Here is an 18,789-nt window from a genome sequence, read left to right on the forward strand (position 1 = left end):
TTGTTATTGATTACTGCATTGTTGGGGTTAGAGCTTGCAAAAAAGGCAGTTCACTGTACTTGTGCATGTGACATTAACTTAACTTGATAAAAATGGCACTAAGTTTCCCGTAAGACATTCAAAGTAGTGGAACAATTATGAACATTTTTATATGAAAAGATGTGGGCCATCCAAACTGACCACTTGATTGGGGCAAGTATTACATTTCTATACAAAGCTTCTTAAGAACATGTAAAACATTTGCATATACAAAATGCACAGAAATACCAGAGATTGTGAAACAGTGGCATTCCAGGCATAAACCAATGTTTGTTGCCACACTGGATAGGTACAGTGAAATGTGTTTTACAGGGTCAGCCATAGTAGTACGGCACCCCTGGAGAAAATTGGGGTTAAGTGCCTTACTCAAGGGCACAGACAGATTCAGTCGGCTCGGGTATTCAAACCAGCAACCTTTCATTTACTGGCCCGACGTGCCAACTGCCGCCCTGTTCAGTCAGGAATCAGATCGTTGTATAATGTGGATCGCTTATAAACACATCCAGACATTTAGATCTGGCAGGTGACTGATAGTCAGCCTGGAATGCAGCCAATGTTGCAGTAGGTCATTTTTAGAGAGCTAAGGCAGTTAATGGTGGACTCATCAATCCTGCTTACAAACCCAATTGCAGATTTGAATTTTGATCGTAAGCAGGAACCACCCCTTGTATGATGTCATTGCTTTATCTATATAATACATCTTTAATTGGCATATTTGTGACTTCAGTAAAAAAAAAACTTTATATTGTATGGTAGTATACAAGCAAAAGGGCCTTCACCATTGGTGGCTGATTCAGACAATGGACATTAATCAAAACCACTATCAAGCCAGTGAATCAAGAAGGACATTTAAAATCCACAGATCCTATTGTCAGGACTTCACGGCAGGCTGCCACTATATAGAGGGAATCGCTGGAGCTTTGAAGGTATGGGCTGGACCTGGAGCCAGACTGGGTCTATCTGGGAGGCTGGGTTTGGTGCAGGCTGTGAAGCTGACACGGATGTCTCGAGGGTACAAGCCCTGCAGGACCCCATCCTTGACGATGTCCGGCAGATCTGTTGGAAAAGATTAACTAATTGAAAGTTCAATACTATGGTTGCGTTCTAGGCCGACTAGATTACAGTTGCGCTGCACACATCAAACTGATAATCGACTTGGCAGTCGAATATCAGTTTTCCATATACAGTGGGGAAAAAAAGTATTTAGTCAGCCACCAATTGTGCAAGTTCTCCCACTTAAAAAGATGAGAGAGGCCTGTAGTTTTCATCATAGGTACACGTCAACTATGACAGACAAATTGAGATTTTTTTTCCTCCAGAAAATCACATTGTAGGATTTTTAATGAATTTATTTGCAAATGATGGTGGAAAATAAGTATTTGGTCACCTACAAACAAGCAAGATTTCTGGCTCTCACAGACCTGTAACTTCTTCTTTAAGAGGCTCCTCTGTCCTCCACTCGTTACCTGTATTAATGGCACCTGTTTGAACTTGTTATCAGTATAAAAGACACCTGTCCACAACCTCAAACAGTCACACTCCAAACTACACTATGGGCAAGACCAAAGAGCTGTCAAAGGACACCAGAAACAAAATTGTAGACCTGCACCAGGCTGGGAAGACAATCTGCAATAGGTAAGCAGCTTGGTTTGAAGAAATCAACTGTGGGAGCAATTATTAGGAAATGGAAGACATACAAGACCACTGATAATCTCCCTCGATCTGGGGCCCCACGCAAGATCTCACCCCGTGGGGTCAAAATGATCACAAGAACGGTGAGCAAAAATCCCAGAACCACACGGGGGGACGTAGTGAATGACCTGCAGAGAGCTGGGACCAAAGCAAAAAAGCCTACCATCAGTAACACACTACGCCGCCAGGGACTCAAATCCTGCAGTGCAAGACATGTCCCCCTGCTTAAGCCAGTACATGTCCAGGCCCCGTCTGAAGTTTGCTAGAGTGCATTTGGATGATCCAGAAGAGGATTGGGAGAATATCATATGGTCAGATCAAACCAAAATATAACTTTTTGGTAAAAACTCAACTCGTCGTGTTTGGAGGACAAAGAATGCCGAGTTGCATCCAAAGAACACCATACCTACTGTGAAGCATGGGGGTGGAAACATTATGCTTTGGGGCTGTTTTTCTGCAAAGGGACCAGGACGACTGATCCGTGTAAAGGAAAGAATGAATGGGGCCATGTATCGTGAGATTTTGAGTGAAAACCTCCTTCCATCAGCAAGGGCATTGAAGATGAAACGTGGCTGGGTCTTTCAGCATGACAATGATCCCAAACACACCGCCCGGGCAACGAAGGAGTGGCTTCGTAAGAAGCATTTCAAGGTCCTGGAGTGTCCTAGCCAGTCTCCAGATCTCAACCCCATAGAAAATCTTTGGAGGGAGTTGAAAGTCTGTGTTGCCCAGCGACAGCCCCAAAACATCACTGCTCTAGAGGAGATCAGCATGGAGGAATGGGCCAAAATACCAGCAACAGTGTGTGAAAACCTTGTGAAGACTTACAGAAAACGTTTGACCTGTGTCATTGCCAACAAAGGGTATAAAACAAAGTATTGAGAAACTTTTGTTATTGACCAAATACTTATTTTCCACCATAATTTGCAAATAAATTCATTAAAAATCCTACAATGTGATTTTCTGGATTTTTTCCCCCTCATTTTGTCTGTCATAGTTGACATGTACCTATGATGAAAATTACAGGCCTCTCTCATCTTTTTAAGTGGGAGAACTTGCACAATTGGTGGCTGACTAAATACTTTTTTCTCCCACTGTATGTGGGTAGCTGATACCACTTATCCTGGCAGGCGACTGCAATGTTCACTATGTGGCCAAAAGTATGTATGTGGACACCCCTTCAAATGAGTGGATTCAGCTATTTCAGCCACACCCGTTGCTGACAGGTGTATAAAATCGAGCACACAGCCATGCAATCTCCATAGACAAACATTGGTTGTAGAATCAACTGTACTGAAGAGTTCAGTGACTTTCAACGTGGCACCGTCATAGGTCCAACAAGTCAGTTTGTAAAATTTCTGCCCTGCTAGAGCTGCCCCGGTCAACTAAGTGCTGTTATTGCGAAATGGAAACGTCTAGGAGCAACTGCTCACCTGCAAAGTGGTAGGCCACACAAGCACATAGAACGGGACAGCCGAGTGCTGAAGCGCGTCGGATGGAGTGGTGTAAAGCTCGCCGCCATTGGACTATGGAGCAGTGGAAACGTGTTCTCTGGAGTGATGAATCACTTCACCATCTGGCAGTCCGACTGACAAATCTGGGTTTGGCGGATGGCAGCAGAACGCTACCTGCACGAATGCATAGTGCCAACTGTAAAGTTTTTTGGCGGAGGAATAATGGTCTGGGGCTGTTTTTCATGGGTCGGGCTAGGCCCCTTAGTTACAGTGAAGGGAAATCTTAACGCCACAGCACACAATGACATTATAGACGATTCTGTGCTTCCAACTTTGTGGCAACAGTTTGGGGAAGGCCCTTTCCTGTTTAAGCATGACAATGCCCCCGTGCACAAAGCAAGGTCCATACAAAACTGGTTTGTCGAGATCGGTGTGGAAGAACTTGACTGGCCTGCACAGAGCCCTATCCTCAACCCCATCGGACACCTTTGGGATGAATTGGAATGCCGACTGCGAGCCAGGCCTACTTGCCCAACATCAGTGCCCGACCTCACTAATGCTCTTGTGGCCGAATGGAAGCAAGTCCCCGCAGCAATGTTCCAACATCTAGTGGAAAGCCTTCCCAGAAGAGTGGAGGCTGTTATAGCAGCAAGAGGGGGGACCAACTCCAAATTAATGCCCACAATTTTGGAATGAGATGTTAGATTTGATCTGGAACATGACTCAAATGTAAACAGAAAAAATAAAGCACAGGCCATTTAGCTGAGAAAGCTTTCAGCAAGCTCTTTAAAAACGAGACCATCCTGAGGAAACATGAACAATGAGCTGGATGTGACTGGCAAGGATGGTAGAAAGTGTGGTGATCTCAAAATGAGGAGATAGGCTCTAAGCCAAGGGTGGGCAGTTAGTTCTAAATATCCAGTATAGGTCCATTATCATTTCTACTTACTTTCTACCTAATTTTAGACACTCAAGTGTAGCCCCCCCACCCCCCCCATTTAAATCGTCTGGGTGGTCTAAGCCATTTCCAACCACCATACAACAATGCGGAGGCCTGCCGTACCTGAGGGGGACTCCAGGAGATAGGGGTCACGACAGAATCCCACCACACGCTGATGCTGCAGCTGACAGCTGAGGGACAAGAGACCACTGGGTGAGTAGAAGAACTGAACGAGTAAAATGTACAGTGGGGAGAACAAGTATTTGATACACTGCCGATTTTGCAGGTTTTCCTACTTACAAAGCATGTAGAGGTCTGTAATTTTTATCATAGGTACACTTCAACTGTGAGAGACGGAATCTAAAACAAAAATCCAGAAAATCACATTGTATGATTTTTAAGTAATTCATTTGCATTTTATTGCATGACATAAGTATTTGATACATCAGAAAAGCAGAACTTAATATTTGGTACAGAAACCTTTGTTTGCAATTACAGAGATCATACGTTTCCTGTAGTTCTTGACCAGGTTTGCACACACTGCAGCAGGGATTTTGCCCCACTCCTCCATACAGACCTTCTCCAAGATCCTTCAGGTTTTGGGGCTGTCGCTGGGCAATACGGACTTTCAGCTCCCTCGAAATATGTTCTATTGGGTTTAGGTCTGGAGACTGGCTAGGCCACTCCAGGACCTTGAGATGCTTCTTACGGAGCCACTCCTTAGTTGCCCTGGCTGTGTGTTGCCCCATCCATCCTCCCCTCAATACGGTGCAGTCGTCCTGCCCCTTTGCAGAAAAGCATCCCCAAAGAATGATGTTTCCACCTCCATGCTTCACGGTTGGGATGGTGTTCTTGGGGTTGTACTCATCCTTCTTCTAATTCCAAACACGGCGAGTGGAGTTTAGACCAAAAATATCTATTTTTGTCTCATCAGACCACATGACCTTCTCCCATTCCTCCTCTGGATCATCCAGATGGTCATTGGCAAACTTCAGACGGGCCTGGACATGCGCTGGCTTGAGCAGGGGGACCTTGCGTGCGCTGCAGGATTTTAATCCATGACGGCGTAGTGTGTTACTAATGGTTTTCTTTGAGACTGTGGTCCCAGCTCTCTTCAGGTCATTGATCAGGTCCTGCCGTGTAGTTCTGGGCTGATCCCTCACCTTCCTCATGATCATTGATGCCCCACGAGGTGAGATCTTGTATGGAGCCCCAGACCGAGTGTGATTGACCGTCATCTTGAACTTCTTCCATTTTCTAATAATTGAGCCAACAGTTGTTGCCTTCTCACCAAGCTGCTTGCCTATTGTCCTGTAGCCCATCCCAGCCTTGTGCAGGTCTACAATTTTATCCCTGATGTCCTTACACAGCTCTCTGGTCTTGGCCATTGTAGAGAGGTTGGACAGGTGTCTTTTATACAGGTAACGAGTTCAAACAGGTGCAGTTAATACAGGTAATGAGTGGAGAACAGGAGGGCTTCTTAAATAAAAACTAAACAGGTCTGTGAGAGCCAGAATTCTTACTGGTTGGTAGGTGATCAAATACTTATGTCATGCAATAAAATGCAAATGAATTACTTAAAAAATCATACAATGTGATTTTCTGGATTTTTGTTTTAGATTCCGTCTCTCACAGTTGAAGTGTACCTATGATAAAAATAACAGACCTGTACATGCTTTGTAAGTAGGAAAACCTGCAAAATCGGCAGTGTATCAAATACTTGTTCTCCCCAGTGTATGTTGCTACAATATAAATGTGTGCATTGCAATTTGGAGCATAACATTGGCAGATTTCAGCATTCCATGTTGAGATTATACTTTGCTTACGCAGAAATGTAATTTGTATCTTTCTGTATGACATTTACACTTGCCCTCTGCTCTGCATGCCCAAACCCTCATAAGCCAGACGATCCACATATTGGTTAAATGCCAACACCAGGACAACGGACTCAACAAATCAAGGCCAAGTTGAATCAGGTGTGCTAGTCTTAGAATATATAAAATAATTGAACTTCAGAGGGTCCCGAGCCGAGCATAGACCAGAGGACCGGTCCGGAAACCAAAGTACAGGTTTTAAGTACTGTATGGCAGACAGGCAGAATACACATGGCTGTTCACAAGATAAAAGGGAAGCTCACCCATATCCCTGAGGGTCACTATCATCATAATGATCTGAAATTATGAGGAAACCATCGTTTTTTTATTACAGCCTATTATTTTCCCATATTAAACAATATTCACAGAGTATACCAAACATTAGGAACACCTTCCTAATATTGAGTTGCACCCCCTACTCTACAAGATGTCAAAAGCGTTCCACAGGGATGCTGGCCCATGTTGTCTCCAATGCTTCCCACAGTTGTCAAGTTGGCTGGATGTCCTTTGGGTGGTGGACCATTCTTGATACACACAGGAAACTGTTGAGTGTGAAAAACCTGGCAGGGTTGCAGTTCTTGACACAAACCGGTGCGCCTGGCACCTACTACCATACCCCGTTCAAAGGCACTTAAATATTTTGTCTTGCCTATTCACCCTCTGAATGGCACACATAATCTGTGTCTCAATTGTCTGAAGGCTTAAAGATCCTTCTTTAACCTGTCTCCTCCCCTTCATCTACACTGATTGAAGTGGAGTTAACAAGTGACATCAATAAGGGATCATAGCTTTCACCTGGTCAGTCTGTCATGGAAAGAGCAGGTGTTCTTAATGTTTTGTATACTCAGTGTACATTCAAGAGGATCTCTACATTTTCAATTGTTAAACACTGCAGCATATAAAGGTAGTTGTACGGTGCCTTCAGAAAGTATTCATACCCCTTGAAGTTTTCCACTTTGTTGTGTTACAACCTGGGATTAAAATGGATCTAATTGTCATTTTTTGTCACCCACAAACAAAATACTCTGTCAAAGTGAAAGACAAATTGTAACATTAAATTAAAAAAAAAGGATCTGGAAAATAAAACGCTAATATATCTTGATTAGGTAAGTATTCAGCCTCCTGAGTCAATACAAGTTAGAATCTTTCTGGGTAAGTCTCTAAGAGCTTTGCACACCTGGATTGTACAATATTTGCCCATTATTCTTTTCAAAATTCTTTAAGCTCTGTCAAGTTGGTTGTTGATCCTTGCTAGACAGCCATGTTCAAGTCTTGCCCTAGATTTTCAAGCCAATTTAAGTCAAAATTGTATCTGGGCCACTCAGGAACATTCAATGTCATCTTAGTAAGCAACTCCAGTGTATATTTGGCCTTGTGTTTTAAGTAATTGTCCTGCTGAAAGGTGAATTTGTCTCCCAGTGTCTGTTGGAAAGCAGACAAACAATTTTCTCTAGGATTTTGCCTGTGCTCAGCTCTATTCCGTTTATTTTCATCCTAAAAAACTCCCTAGTCCTTGCCGATGACAAGCGTACACATAATATGATGCAGACACCACCATGCTTGAAAATATGAAGAGTGGTACTCAGTGATGTGTTGTGTTTTCCCCCAAACATTGTATTCAGGACAAAACGTTTATTTTTTTGCCACATTGTTTGCAGTATTACTTTAGTGCCTAATTGCAAACCGGATGCATGTTTTGGAATATTTTTTATTCTGTACAGGCCGCCTCCTTTTCACTGTTTCAATTAGGTTAGTATTGGGGAGTAACTACAATGTTGTTGATCCATCCTCAGTTTTCTCCTATCACAGCCATTAAACTAACTGTTTTAAAGTCACCATTGGCCAGATGGGGAAATCTCTGAGCGGTTTCCTTCCTCTCCGGCAACTGAGTTAGGAAGGACACGTGTATCTTTGTATTGATACACAATCCAAAGTGTAATTAATAACTTCACCATGCTCAAAAGGGATATTCAATAGGTGCCCTTCTTTGCGAACCATTGGAAAACCTCCCTGGTCTTTGTGGTTGAATCTGTGTTTGAAATTCACTGCTCGACGAGGGACCTTACAGATAACTGTATGTGTGGGGTACAGAAATGGCGTAGTCATTTAAAAATCATGTTAAACACTATTATTGCACACAGAGTGAGTCCATGCAACCTGTGACTTGTTAAGCACAATTTTGCTCCTGAACTTATTTAGGCTTGCCATAACAAAATAGTTGAATACTTATTAACTCATTTTTAATTACATTTGTAAACATTTCTAAAAACATAATTCCATTTTGACATTATGGGGTATAGTGTGTATATCAGTGACACACAATCTCATTTGAAAAAAGTCAAGGGGTGTGAATACTTTGAAGGCACTGTATACCTCAGATATCATAAAATCTTGACTGACACATCGGATTCTCCATTCCTAGCCACACATGTCATATTCAATATACCTTTTGCTGTCTTTATAACTTTATTGAAGTGAACCTGATGTGAGTAGCTGGTTGAGGTGAGGGGGCAGGTACATACTCAAGGCTGCTGATTTTGTTCCCAGAGTGGAAATGTTTCACATGCAGGAAGTCCAGCAGCACCTGAGGGACTTCTTCATACTGGTAGATGATATCCTACAGAGAGAGAGAGAGGCCAGTAGAAAAGACAAAGAAAATGGTTTTGTTCACACACAGTCTAAATTGGATTAGTCACTTATTGTAAAATTCAACTATACGGAACATAATCCCTCAGTCATACCTAAATAATGTATGTCAATTCATACCTGAATATAGTTTCAAGTCCTAATATGGCACGTAAAATATATTCATTAATTATTTTTCATACGTAAATATTACACTTGAATGTGGTAACTGAACATGGTATGTAATTAATATATGTAGTCCTAACTGAATAAAGTAAATACGGTAACACTTTACTTGACACCCAGCGTCATAACACAGTCATAACCATGTCATAATGTCATAATGTCATCATGACATCTATTTAGACCAGTTGTGACATTTATTGCATTATTTTATGACTGGTTATGACACCTACATAAGAGTCTCAAAACCCTGCCACACAAGGCAAAACATTCCATTACACCATAGCCTACTTGTTAACAGTATGTTTATGTTCTATAAAATGTTCTGAAATTGACCATATTAAATTATCATTGTAATTGAACACTTCAGGAGCAGGACAAGACACCCACTTTTTGACTGATGACTGACAAGGGCATGTACGTGATAGGCCCATCTGGCTTATATGATTTTGATGGTCATAATGCTTCTTGACAGGGTCAAAGTGTATTTTCTGCAAGTTATTTAAAATATGATGAAAAAAAACATGACTGTAAACAGAATTAATTACAACAATGGACTTAAGAAACAAATTTTCAAACGAAAGGAAACTTCTTGGCTGGGAAAAAACACATTTGAATAAATGTGGGTTTTGACAATCTTATGTAGGTGTCATAACCAGCCATAAAATAACGCAATGTGTCACAACAGGTGTAAATAAACTCAGCAAAAAAAGAAATGTCCCTTTTTCAGGCCCTGTCTTTCAAAGATAATTCGTAAAAATCCAAATAATCTTCATTGTAAAGGGTTTAAACACCGTTTCCCATGCTTGTTCAATGAACCATAAACAATTAAATGAACATGCACCTGTGGAACGGTCGTTAAGATACTAACAGCTTACAGACGGTAGGCAATTAAGGTCACAGTTATGAAAACTTAGGACACTAAAGACGCCTTTCTACGGACTCTGAAAAACACCAAAAGAAAGATGCACAGGGTCCCTACTTATCTGCGTGAACGTGCCTTAGGCATGCTGCAAGGAGGCATGAGGACTGCAGATGTGGCCAGGGCAATAAATTGCTATGTCCGTACTGTGAGACGCCTAAGACAGCGCTACAGGGAGACAGGACGGGCAGCTGATCGTCCTCGCAGTGGCAGACCACGTGTAACAACACCTGCACAGGATCGGTACATCCGAACATCACACTTGCGGGAAAGGTACAGGATGGCAACAACAACTGCCTGAGTTAAAACAGGAATGCACAATCCCTCCATCAGTGCTCAGACTGTCCGCAATAGGCTGAGAGAGGCTGGACTGAGGGCTTGTAGGCCTGTTGTAAGGCAGGTCCTTACCAGACATCACCGGCAACAACGTCGCCTATGGGCACAAACCCACCGTCACTGGACCAGACAGGACTGGCAAAAAGTGCTCTTCACTGACGAGTCGCGGTTTTGTCTTACCAGGGGTGATGGTCGGATTTGCGTTTATCGTCCAAGGAATGGAGGTGGAGGGTCCGTCAGTCTGGGGCGGTGTGTCACAGCATCATCAGACTGAGCTTGTTGTCATTGCAGGCAATCTCAACGCTGTGCGTTACAGGGAAGACATCCTCCTCCCTCATGTGGTACCCTTCCTGCAGGCTCATCCTGACATGACCCTCCAGCATGACAATGCTACCAGCCATACTGCTCGTTCTGTGCGTGATTTCCTGCAAGACAGGAATGTCAGTGTTCTGCCATGGCCAGCGAAGAGCCCGGATCTCAATCCCATTGAGCACGTCTGGGACCTGTTGGATCGGAGGGTTAGGGCTAAGGCCATTCCCCCCAGAAATGTCCGGGAACTTGCAGGTGCCTTGGTGGAAGAGTGGGGTAACATCTCACAGCAAGAACTGGCAAATCTGGTGCAGTCCATGAGGAGGAGATGCACTGCAGTACTTAATGCAGCAGCTGGTGGCCACACCAGATACTGACTGTTACTTTTGATTTTGACCCCCTCTTTGTTCAGGGACACATTATTCCATTTCTGTTAGTCACATGTCTGTGGAACTTGTTCAGTTTATGTCTGTTGTTGAATCTTGTTATGTTCATACAAATATTTACACGTGTTAAGTTTGCTGAAAATAAACGCAGTTGACAGTGAGAGGACATTTCTTTTTCTGCTGAGTTTATAATGGGCCATGACAGTGTTATGACCATATTATGACCGGTTATGACATTATGACATGGTTATGACCGTTTCATAATGTATTATGATTCTGGTGTCAAATGTTACCGTAAATACATATATTCTACCTGAATGTAGTCCTCCAGCTGTTGCCTCCTCTGCTCAAGAGGCTTGGTTCTCAGATGGGTGCTCCTCTTGCTGGGGAAGTCTGGGGGCTGCAGAATCTTCTTCAGCTATGGAGGCAGGAAGAAACTGTCAAAGACATTACAGGGATGGGCCGCAATGGGTTAATGTCCATCATGCATACAACAACCAAGCAATTGCATTGCGACCATCATTTGTATCTTTGAAGCAGAGAAATGTAAGTATATTTGTAGAGCAGTTAGCCATTGGTTTGTACGGCAACAGAGTCGAGTATACTGTGTACAAAATGGGTTTTAGATCATTCAGATACTGTCGATTCTGGTGTCAAGTAAGGGAGGCAGAGAGTCAGCAATTGTTTTACCTTTCTGTGGAGGGTCTGGAATTCACTGTGTCTTCTGAGCACAAAGTGTTTCCTTCCATTGAACAATATCTCAACTCTGAAGAGCTAGAAAATAAAAGAGCAGAGCAGAGAGGAGTTTTGCGTTATTACACTGGTTTTCTGGAAAGGAATATCAGTAGAATTATGTTTGCTTGTGATCGGACAGATAGGACAGTAACATTTATATACAAAAGGTAAGTCTTTCCATTCACATACGAGTTTGCCTTTCTAAAGGTAGTTCTACAAACGAGATGGGACTTGATGTTCTCCAATCATGCCTGACAGTTTAGTGTCCAGTGTAATGTAGTCAGATATCCAGCAGGGGAAGAAAGAGGCCTGTTTACAGAGCTCAGCAATCTAAACACAACAGTGCCCACTGGTGGCCAGAAAACTAATCCTATCAAACTTTGGGGACCGTCCCAATATCTCCTTTCTCCTGAAGCGTGGACTCGTTCACACAAATCTAAAAGCATTGGATTGGTGTGGGAATAAGCTGGTGGGAGTTTCCACCATATATCGTATACCAGTCATTTCCTTTCAAAATCTGTGAAGGGAAGTGAACAAATGCAGACTTTGGGATGCAGGAGAGATAATTGGGACATACCCCAGGAGCGCATGCCTAGGCCTGACCAGTCAACAGACAGGGCAAACAACTAGACATATCCCCTTGGAGACCATATACACCAGGGATGAGGTTGCTTTGTGGTCAACAGAATGAGAACATCGCCATTTAAAACGGTGCAATGTGCAGAAATCGCGTTGCCATTTCCTGGTTGCTAAAATTCTAATAGTTCGCCTAATTTAAGTTTATGTGGCAAAACACGCAAAGTGTAGTGTAGAGAATCACACAAGAAAAGCAAAACAATATCCCCTAGAATGACCATAACCCTAGGTAAAGGACTACCTGTGGGAATGTTATTTCTTAAATACATTATATAACTTCCTGAAAGTGATGAAATGTAGGCTACACTGCACATCCTAAGCAATCAGTGACAATTAATTTGGAGGATAGATAACTGGCAGAATGCAGCCAAAGGACAGGAGTTGCTCATCCTACAGTATTGTTTTTATAACCCAAGTGCACTGTCCACATTTTTTATGCTTGGAAAATAGTACTGATAGTACACTAATTATTGTAGGCTGCTTGCTTGTACATTACAACAAATCAAACAAGGGCAGTAATGAAATGCTTCCTTTTCCAGTGAAGCTCCAGTGTGCCATGGTAGTTAATAAGCAGAATTATTTGGATGAATGGCAACGCTGCCGGCTGTATAGGCGTGGCAGCTAGCTGATATTCATCTGGACAAAGACAAATGAGAATACACCCGTCACCCAGAACTGAGGTTAATGACAACTACAAAAGTGGACATCCTTTAGTCTTCCCCTCTTTCTAAAATAAAGAAAACAGGGATATCTTCTCCAAATTGGTCTGAAACCAAGTTAACCAATAATACAAAAATGGCCACTGACATAAAGAGTGGGAAAGACTTTCAAAAATATGAATGAGGGACTCTGTCTAAACATGACAAGTATGGTGACCAAAATGCTAGCCTACATTTCCAGCAAGCTATTATCTAAATATTCCTTTGAAGTTGTTGACTTAAGTTTGGAGCTTCAGGACATGCTGTTTGGAATCCAGTATTCAGGGTCATGTTCATAAGGGCATGCAGCAGAAAACGTTTCAAAACGTTTTACAACAGAAAACAAAAAAGAACATTTATTTTGGACAAATCCAGGTAGAACCTCCCCGTTTCTTATGTATAGTGCCTAATGAACATGACCCAGAACAGAGAGTCATCCTGACACAGGGATTAGCCGAGTCATGCAGTTGATCCACACTTTTTTTTTTGTCAGGCCCTCACATTAAATATAGCTGACTGGCTACATTCAGGTTATAATTAAAGGCCCATGCCCCCCTTTCCACCTAAACTCATCTATCATGGGTTGATCCAGAGTGATTGCTACAAGGACGATTTTGCAACCCTATAACTGCATTAAAGCTATCTTTTAAATCTATGAACTAGTCTATAACCATCCAACACAAAAACCTGTACATTAAAGAGTTTGCCTTTTTCATACTTTTTGGTATTTATTCTTGACCTAAAAATAAATCTGGTCCTTAATTCTTCGCAACTGGCTGAGCACTTTCTCTTTTACTTCGAAAGAGTGCTGACCCTAAATCAGCAGAAACTACAGCGGTCAGCCTAGTACAGTACTTAACTCCTCTCTCTAAGCAAACAGTAATTTTGACTGTCTGTAGCTGTGTAGCCTGGTCCCAGATCTGTGTCTGTGCTGTCTTGCCAAGTGCCAACTCTGGCAAGACAGCACAGACCGATCTGGGACCAGGCTAGCTGTTCAAAGAAGGCACATGGCCTCCATATTCCTGGGTTGCCCGGGCGACTCACGACCCAGTGGGCCGATGGGGCTGGAGCCATGTCATCACATGCCAATGACGGTCCGAAACAGATGGCCCTCAATCCATGGATGAATGAGCTCTCAGAGCAGGAGGGCTGTGGCCATTATCCAGGCAGCAACTGGATCTAATATGGATCCTCATGAGCAGAATAATCATCAATCCTATATCTTGACTAATTATCATATTGTTAAAATCACCTGAGTAGTCATGTGATCAACTCGGACAAGTTATTTTCCAGCGTTTTCTGGTGAAGTATTGTTAACTTGTGCTAAGAGTTACCATACTCTGCAATCAGTGCCCACTGCCCAGAGTATACATTTGAGATGTTACAAGATTACTAATAAACATTTATTGTTTACATAATACAAGATGATTACCCTGACGATACAGACTTTTGACCATCATCACCTGAACTGTTATTAATGGTTATTTAGTGACAAAGATATGTGACTGACCATGCGCTTTAAAGTAACCAATTCCTCTCATTGACACACAAATCTCCCTTTCATGAAGTTTCTGTTCTTCCCGCTATGGCGGAACTCACTGGATTAGTCAGTTCCACAAAGTCAAGTATCACAATGAACAACAAGTACCTGCTTCTACTCAATGTTCAGCCTGCTTCACTAACCCGCAGAGGTCAGTCTCAACCCCAGAGCCCATTTCATATGAAATAACTCCCCGGCCTACGCACGCACACCTTGTGCTTCTTCATTCGTTTACCAAATTACTGTTCAGGACAAGAAGCATGTAATTTCATTGATTGAGTTACATCTGCCCAAAAAGGAACTTCCTGTCAAAGAAAAGAGTCTCTGTATGCTCACTCGAGACTGGTAAACAAGTTAAAAAACAGCACATCCATTTTTTATGCTTTAACTAATTAATTTCAGGTAACAAAATGTCACTTTATGTTCCCCCTGCAATTATATATGGCTACAGATGAGCTGATGGGACATTCACTTAATCCATGGGGATGTATGAGAGTACAGAGATTGTCATTAGTTCATGAGATATACTTAATTTGTCCATATCGGGTCTCTGTTCTTGAAGCCATACAGCCGGTTTACAGACAGAACTCCGGCCATCCTCTCTTTCTCGCCATTCTGTCAATGGTCATCCTTCCATCACAGAGCTTTCATTGTGCAAACCCCTGGCACATAGAGGGGCCCGATGCGCCCTCCTTACATAACACAGCAGAAGGCTCAGAGGGGAACATGCTGCACCCTAAATCAGACAGTTCACAGACAAGCAAGACAATCTAATACCCTTTTCACACTACTCAGCCGAGCTCAGCCAAGGTTTGCTGAACTGGCCTGGATACGCATGCACCATAGTAGCTTGAACCCTGTTTGAAAGGGCAATGTACTCTATGTGCATAGAAAATATCCAAGCCAGCACAGTATAGTTTGGGTCAGCATGTTGGCGTGAAAGGGATATGATTGGACCACTTCATGAACCCCACTCTATTTCAAGAAATGACTAATTGACTAAGCCCCTCTGCTTATTTAAAAGCGGACTAGCTCAGGGTCAGCTCAGCTCACTTTTAGCTACCCAAGCAGTACTAGTCTCATGCTGGAAAAGAGTAGACAATGTGAAAAGAAAATATCCAAGCCTGCACAGAGAGTACAGTTCGGGTTGGCACAATAGTGTGAAAAGAGTATTGGCCGCCTTACACACACACACATACCAAAAGCTCATGAGTGACTCCATGAAGCAGAATTACGTGTCTGTCAAAAATGACTTCAGTCTTATTTTTGTTGATCATGGAGGCAGGCAATTTAGTAATCCTGTTAAGACTACAGCTGCTGTGGGATGCGTAACGTGAGCCCATATTTCAACTGGGTCATGGGTTTGATTCCAGCCGGGGCCACCAATAAGGAAATGTATACAATTACGGTTGTAAATCGCTTTGGATAAAAGTATCTGCTAAATGGCATACAATGAGTATACAAAACATTAAGAACACCTTCCTAATTTTGAGTAGCACCCCCCACTTTTGCCCTCAGAACAGCCTCAATTCGTCGGGGCATGGACTCTACAAGGTGTCGAAAGATTTCCACAAGGATATTGGCCCATGTTGACTCCAATGCTTCCACACAGTTGTATGAAGTTGGCTGGATGTCCTTTGGGTGGTGGACCATTCTTAATACACACGGGAAACTGTGGAGTGTGAAAAACCCAGTAGAATTGCAGTTCTTGACACAAGCCGGTGCACCTGGAACCTACAACTATACCCCATTCAAAGGCACTTACACCTTTTCTCTTGCCCATTCACCCTCTGAATGGCACACACACAATCCATGTTTCATTTGTCTCAAGGCTTAAAAATCCTTCTTTAACCCATCTCCTTCCCTTCAGCTACACTGATTGAAGTGGATTTAACAAGTGACATCAATAAGGGTTCATAGCTTTCACCTGGATTCACCTGGTCCATCTATTTCATGGAAAGAGCAGGTGTTCATAATGTTCTGTACACTTGGCTACATATAACATGACTGAATTTACTGGCTCAAAGTTCAGACTTGGGCAAAGTGTTTCTTTTTGTTAGTTTTTTTGTTTTTACAGTGACATTAGATATTTTCACATCAGATCTTTTTCAGAAAAAAAGACCAGAATTGTGCTGCCTGTGTAGACTCAACCTAACAAGCAGACAGCTCTCAACCAAAACCGGTGGTAAATTACTTCAGACATTGGGTGTTTTCACTGTAAAAAACTAAAACTTTTTTGACCAAGTCTCTGAACTTGTAAATTCAGTCATATTCAGTCATGTTATATGTATCCTATATATGCCATTTAGCGGATGCTTTCATCCAAAGCGATCAGAATTGGGCTGCCTGTGTAAATGCAGACAAAAAGTGCACTCAAGTCCCCAGTGCTAGGTAGGTGCAAGAAGTGGTGTCAACACCAACTTTTCTTCTAGCAAACATTCATTCCAGCAGCTAGGTGTAGCCAGTCGTGTAAAGTAACTAAGTACAAATACTTTGAAGTACTATTTACGTTTTTTGGGTATCTGTACTTTAATATTCATATTTTTTACTCCATTACATTCCTAAAGAAAATATGTACTTTTTACTCCCATACATTTTTCCCTGACACCTAAAAGTACCAGTTACATTTTGAATGCTTAGCAGGACAGGAACATTGTCAAATTTACACGCGTATCAAGAGACCATGTGGTCATCCCTACTTCCTCTGACATGCTGAGCAAATCCCGCCCAAGTTGCAAAAATACATTTACACATACATGTTATTCAATCTTTTCATCCAAACTGCTCGCGGGTGTCTGCGTAGGCAGGCTCTAAAATAGAATTTGGTTCTATTTTAGCCGCTTGATGCGCTGCAATTCCCGCCTCTCCCACCCACGCGGGTGATTGAAAGATGAACGAGGTCCACACTCTAGTCGGTGGCGGTTATGCACCTTAAAGTTGGTTGCCAACCGCCATAAAACATCCACAGAAGAACAAACGAGGAGAGATTAATCAAGGAAAACTAAAAACTAACTAGTTTTCCCTTTTTATCTGTGGATTAATTGTCGGTGTAGAGAACACACGATTGTGTGTGACTCAAAATTCTACAAAGTTCCAGCAAAAAAAAGGACCATATGAATTTCAGGTCAAATTGTTTATCTCCCAGGACAAATTAACGAGCAATAGCAAGCTAGCTAAATGTCAGTGAATGTTTTACTTGTGTTTAGACATTAATTAATATAGTTGCTTCACAGTTGGTTCTGGTATTTTAACTTGCGTGTCATGAAAGCGTCTGGTGGGGACAGACAAAATCAACATGCACACAATGCCTTAATGGTGCACGCGCGGAGCCGGTTTCGTCAGCATGTGTTCTGGCGGACTCACTAAACACATTCTTTGTTTGTAAATTGTGTTGGCGTGTGCCCCTGGCAATCCGTAATTTAAAAAACAAAATCATGCTGTCTTGTAGTATTTTACTGGGTGACTTTCACTTGAGTCGTTTTCTATTAAGGCATCTTTACTCAAGTATGATAATTGTGTACTTTTTCCACCACTGGGTGTAGCCTCTGTGTATGGCAACTGTCCTCTAAGAAAGATTGGTTGCTTGGCTTCCTTTTGTTTGGCCTGCAAACTGCAATACTTCTGTTTTTATGTGTCTTTTTCAAATCAGGCTCAGGGCTTTCACATAATATATTTTAAGGGAAAATGGGAGAATGCAGCCACAGACAAAACTGAAGTTTTTCACAATTCTGTGATACAGGACACACAAGGGCACCAATGATTCACAAAATTATAGAAATTATAATAGGCTATATAAATCTATGGAATAGGTGCCCTTCTAGCTCGCCTGGCGCAAAGGGATAGCGCGGCAGCCGGCACGAATGGCAAATCAGGACCAGTGGAATAGCCACGCATTAAATCGAGCGCACCTATTCAAACTGTAGAAAAAAAGAAAGAAAAAAAGCTTATTTGTCCAACAAAATGTGCATGACAAGTTGCGGGAAAACATAAGAGATGCCTTAAAATAAGTATTGAACCTTACTGTACCACACACATCCAGATACTTAAAAAAAAAGCCTACAACAGTTTACCTTTCTCAATTTCCCCGACTCGTCTACCTCTCGCTCCAGCGACGGGATCGATACCTCAATCATAGGGGAATCTTGAACCATCATCGGACTTTTCTGAGCGCAAACTGTCCAATTACCTTCGTACTGAGTGGTGCTGCGGCTTTTCTGTCATCAATCTTTGTCAATGTCCCCTTCTAAACATTCGAGAAGATTCTCGCAAGAGAAAATAAAACGATAATGGTCCAATATAAACTCGGCTACCGTAAATTCAGGGAAACGTTTGACCCTCCAATGCTCCTCCCACAAACTAATTGGAGACTCTGTGCAACCCATTTGGGCGCAATGCACATCTAAAATGCCATACGAAAATA

General features: G+C 42.3%; 1 protein-coding gene across 1 annotated transcript; it reads right to left on the bottom strand.

Moving 5' to 3' along the window:
• Nucleotides 1-124: 124 nt before the first annotated feature.
• snx22 (sorting nexin 22) lies at nt 125-18,705 on the bottom strand. Its single transcript, XM_041837791.2, has 6 exons — nt 18,440-18,705; nt 11,451-11,534; nt 11,074-11,178; nt 8,522-8,616; nt 4,249-4,316; nt 125-1,095 (listed from the first exon to the last, which is right to left on the bottom strand). The coding sequence occupies exons 1-6, from the start codon at nt 18,521-18,523 to the stop codon at nt 935-937; spliced, it is 597 nt and encodes a 198-aa protein (XP_041693725.1). The 5' UTR covers nt 18,524-18,705; the 3' UTR covers nt 125-934.
• Nucleotides 18,706-18,789: the final 84 nt, after the last annotated feature.

This window comes from Coregonus clupeaformis, chromosome 19 (assembly GCF_020615455.1).
Source record: "Coregonus clupeaformis isolate EN_2021a chromosome 19, ASM2061545v1, whole genome shotgun sequence".
Taxonomy (NCBI): domain Eukaryota; kingdom Metazoa; phylum Chordata; class Actinopteri; order Salmoniformes; family Salmonidae; genus Coregonus; species Coregonus clupeaformis.

What these genes read in the sequence shown, in the direction of transcription:
- snx22 (XM_041837791.2), bottom strand. Translation starts at nt 18,523, where the DNA reads ATGATGGTTCAAGATTCCCCTATGATTGAGGTATCGATCCCGTCGCTG. An exon ending in AGTCGGGGAAATTGAGAAAG is followed by an intron (nt 11,535 to 18,439) that starts GTAAACTGTTGT and finishes TTTATTTTCTAG; the next exon opens with CTCTTCAGAGTTGAGATATT. An exon ending in TCTCCTGGAGTCCCCCTCAG is followed by an intron (nt 1,096 to 4,248) that starts GTACGGCAGGCC and finishes CTTTTCCAACAG; the next exon opens with ATCTGCCGGACATCGTCAAG.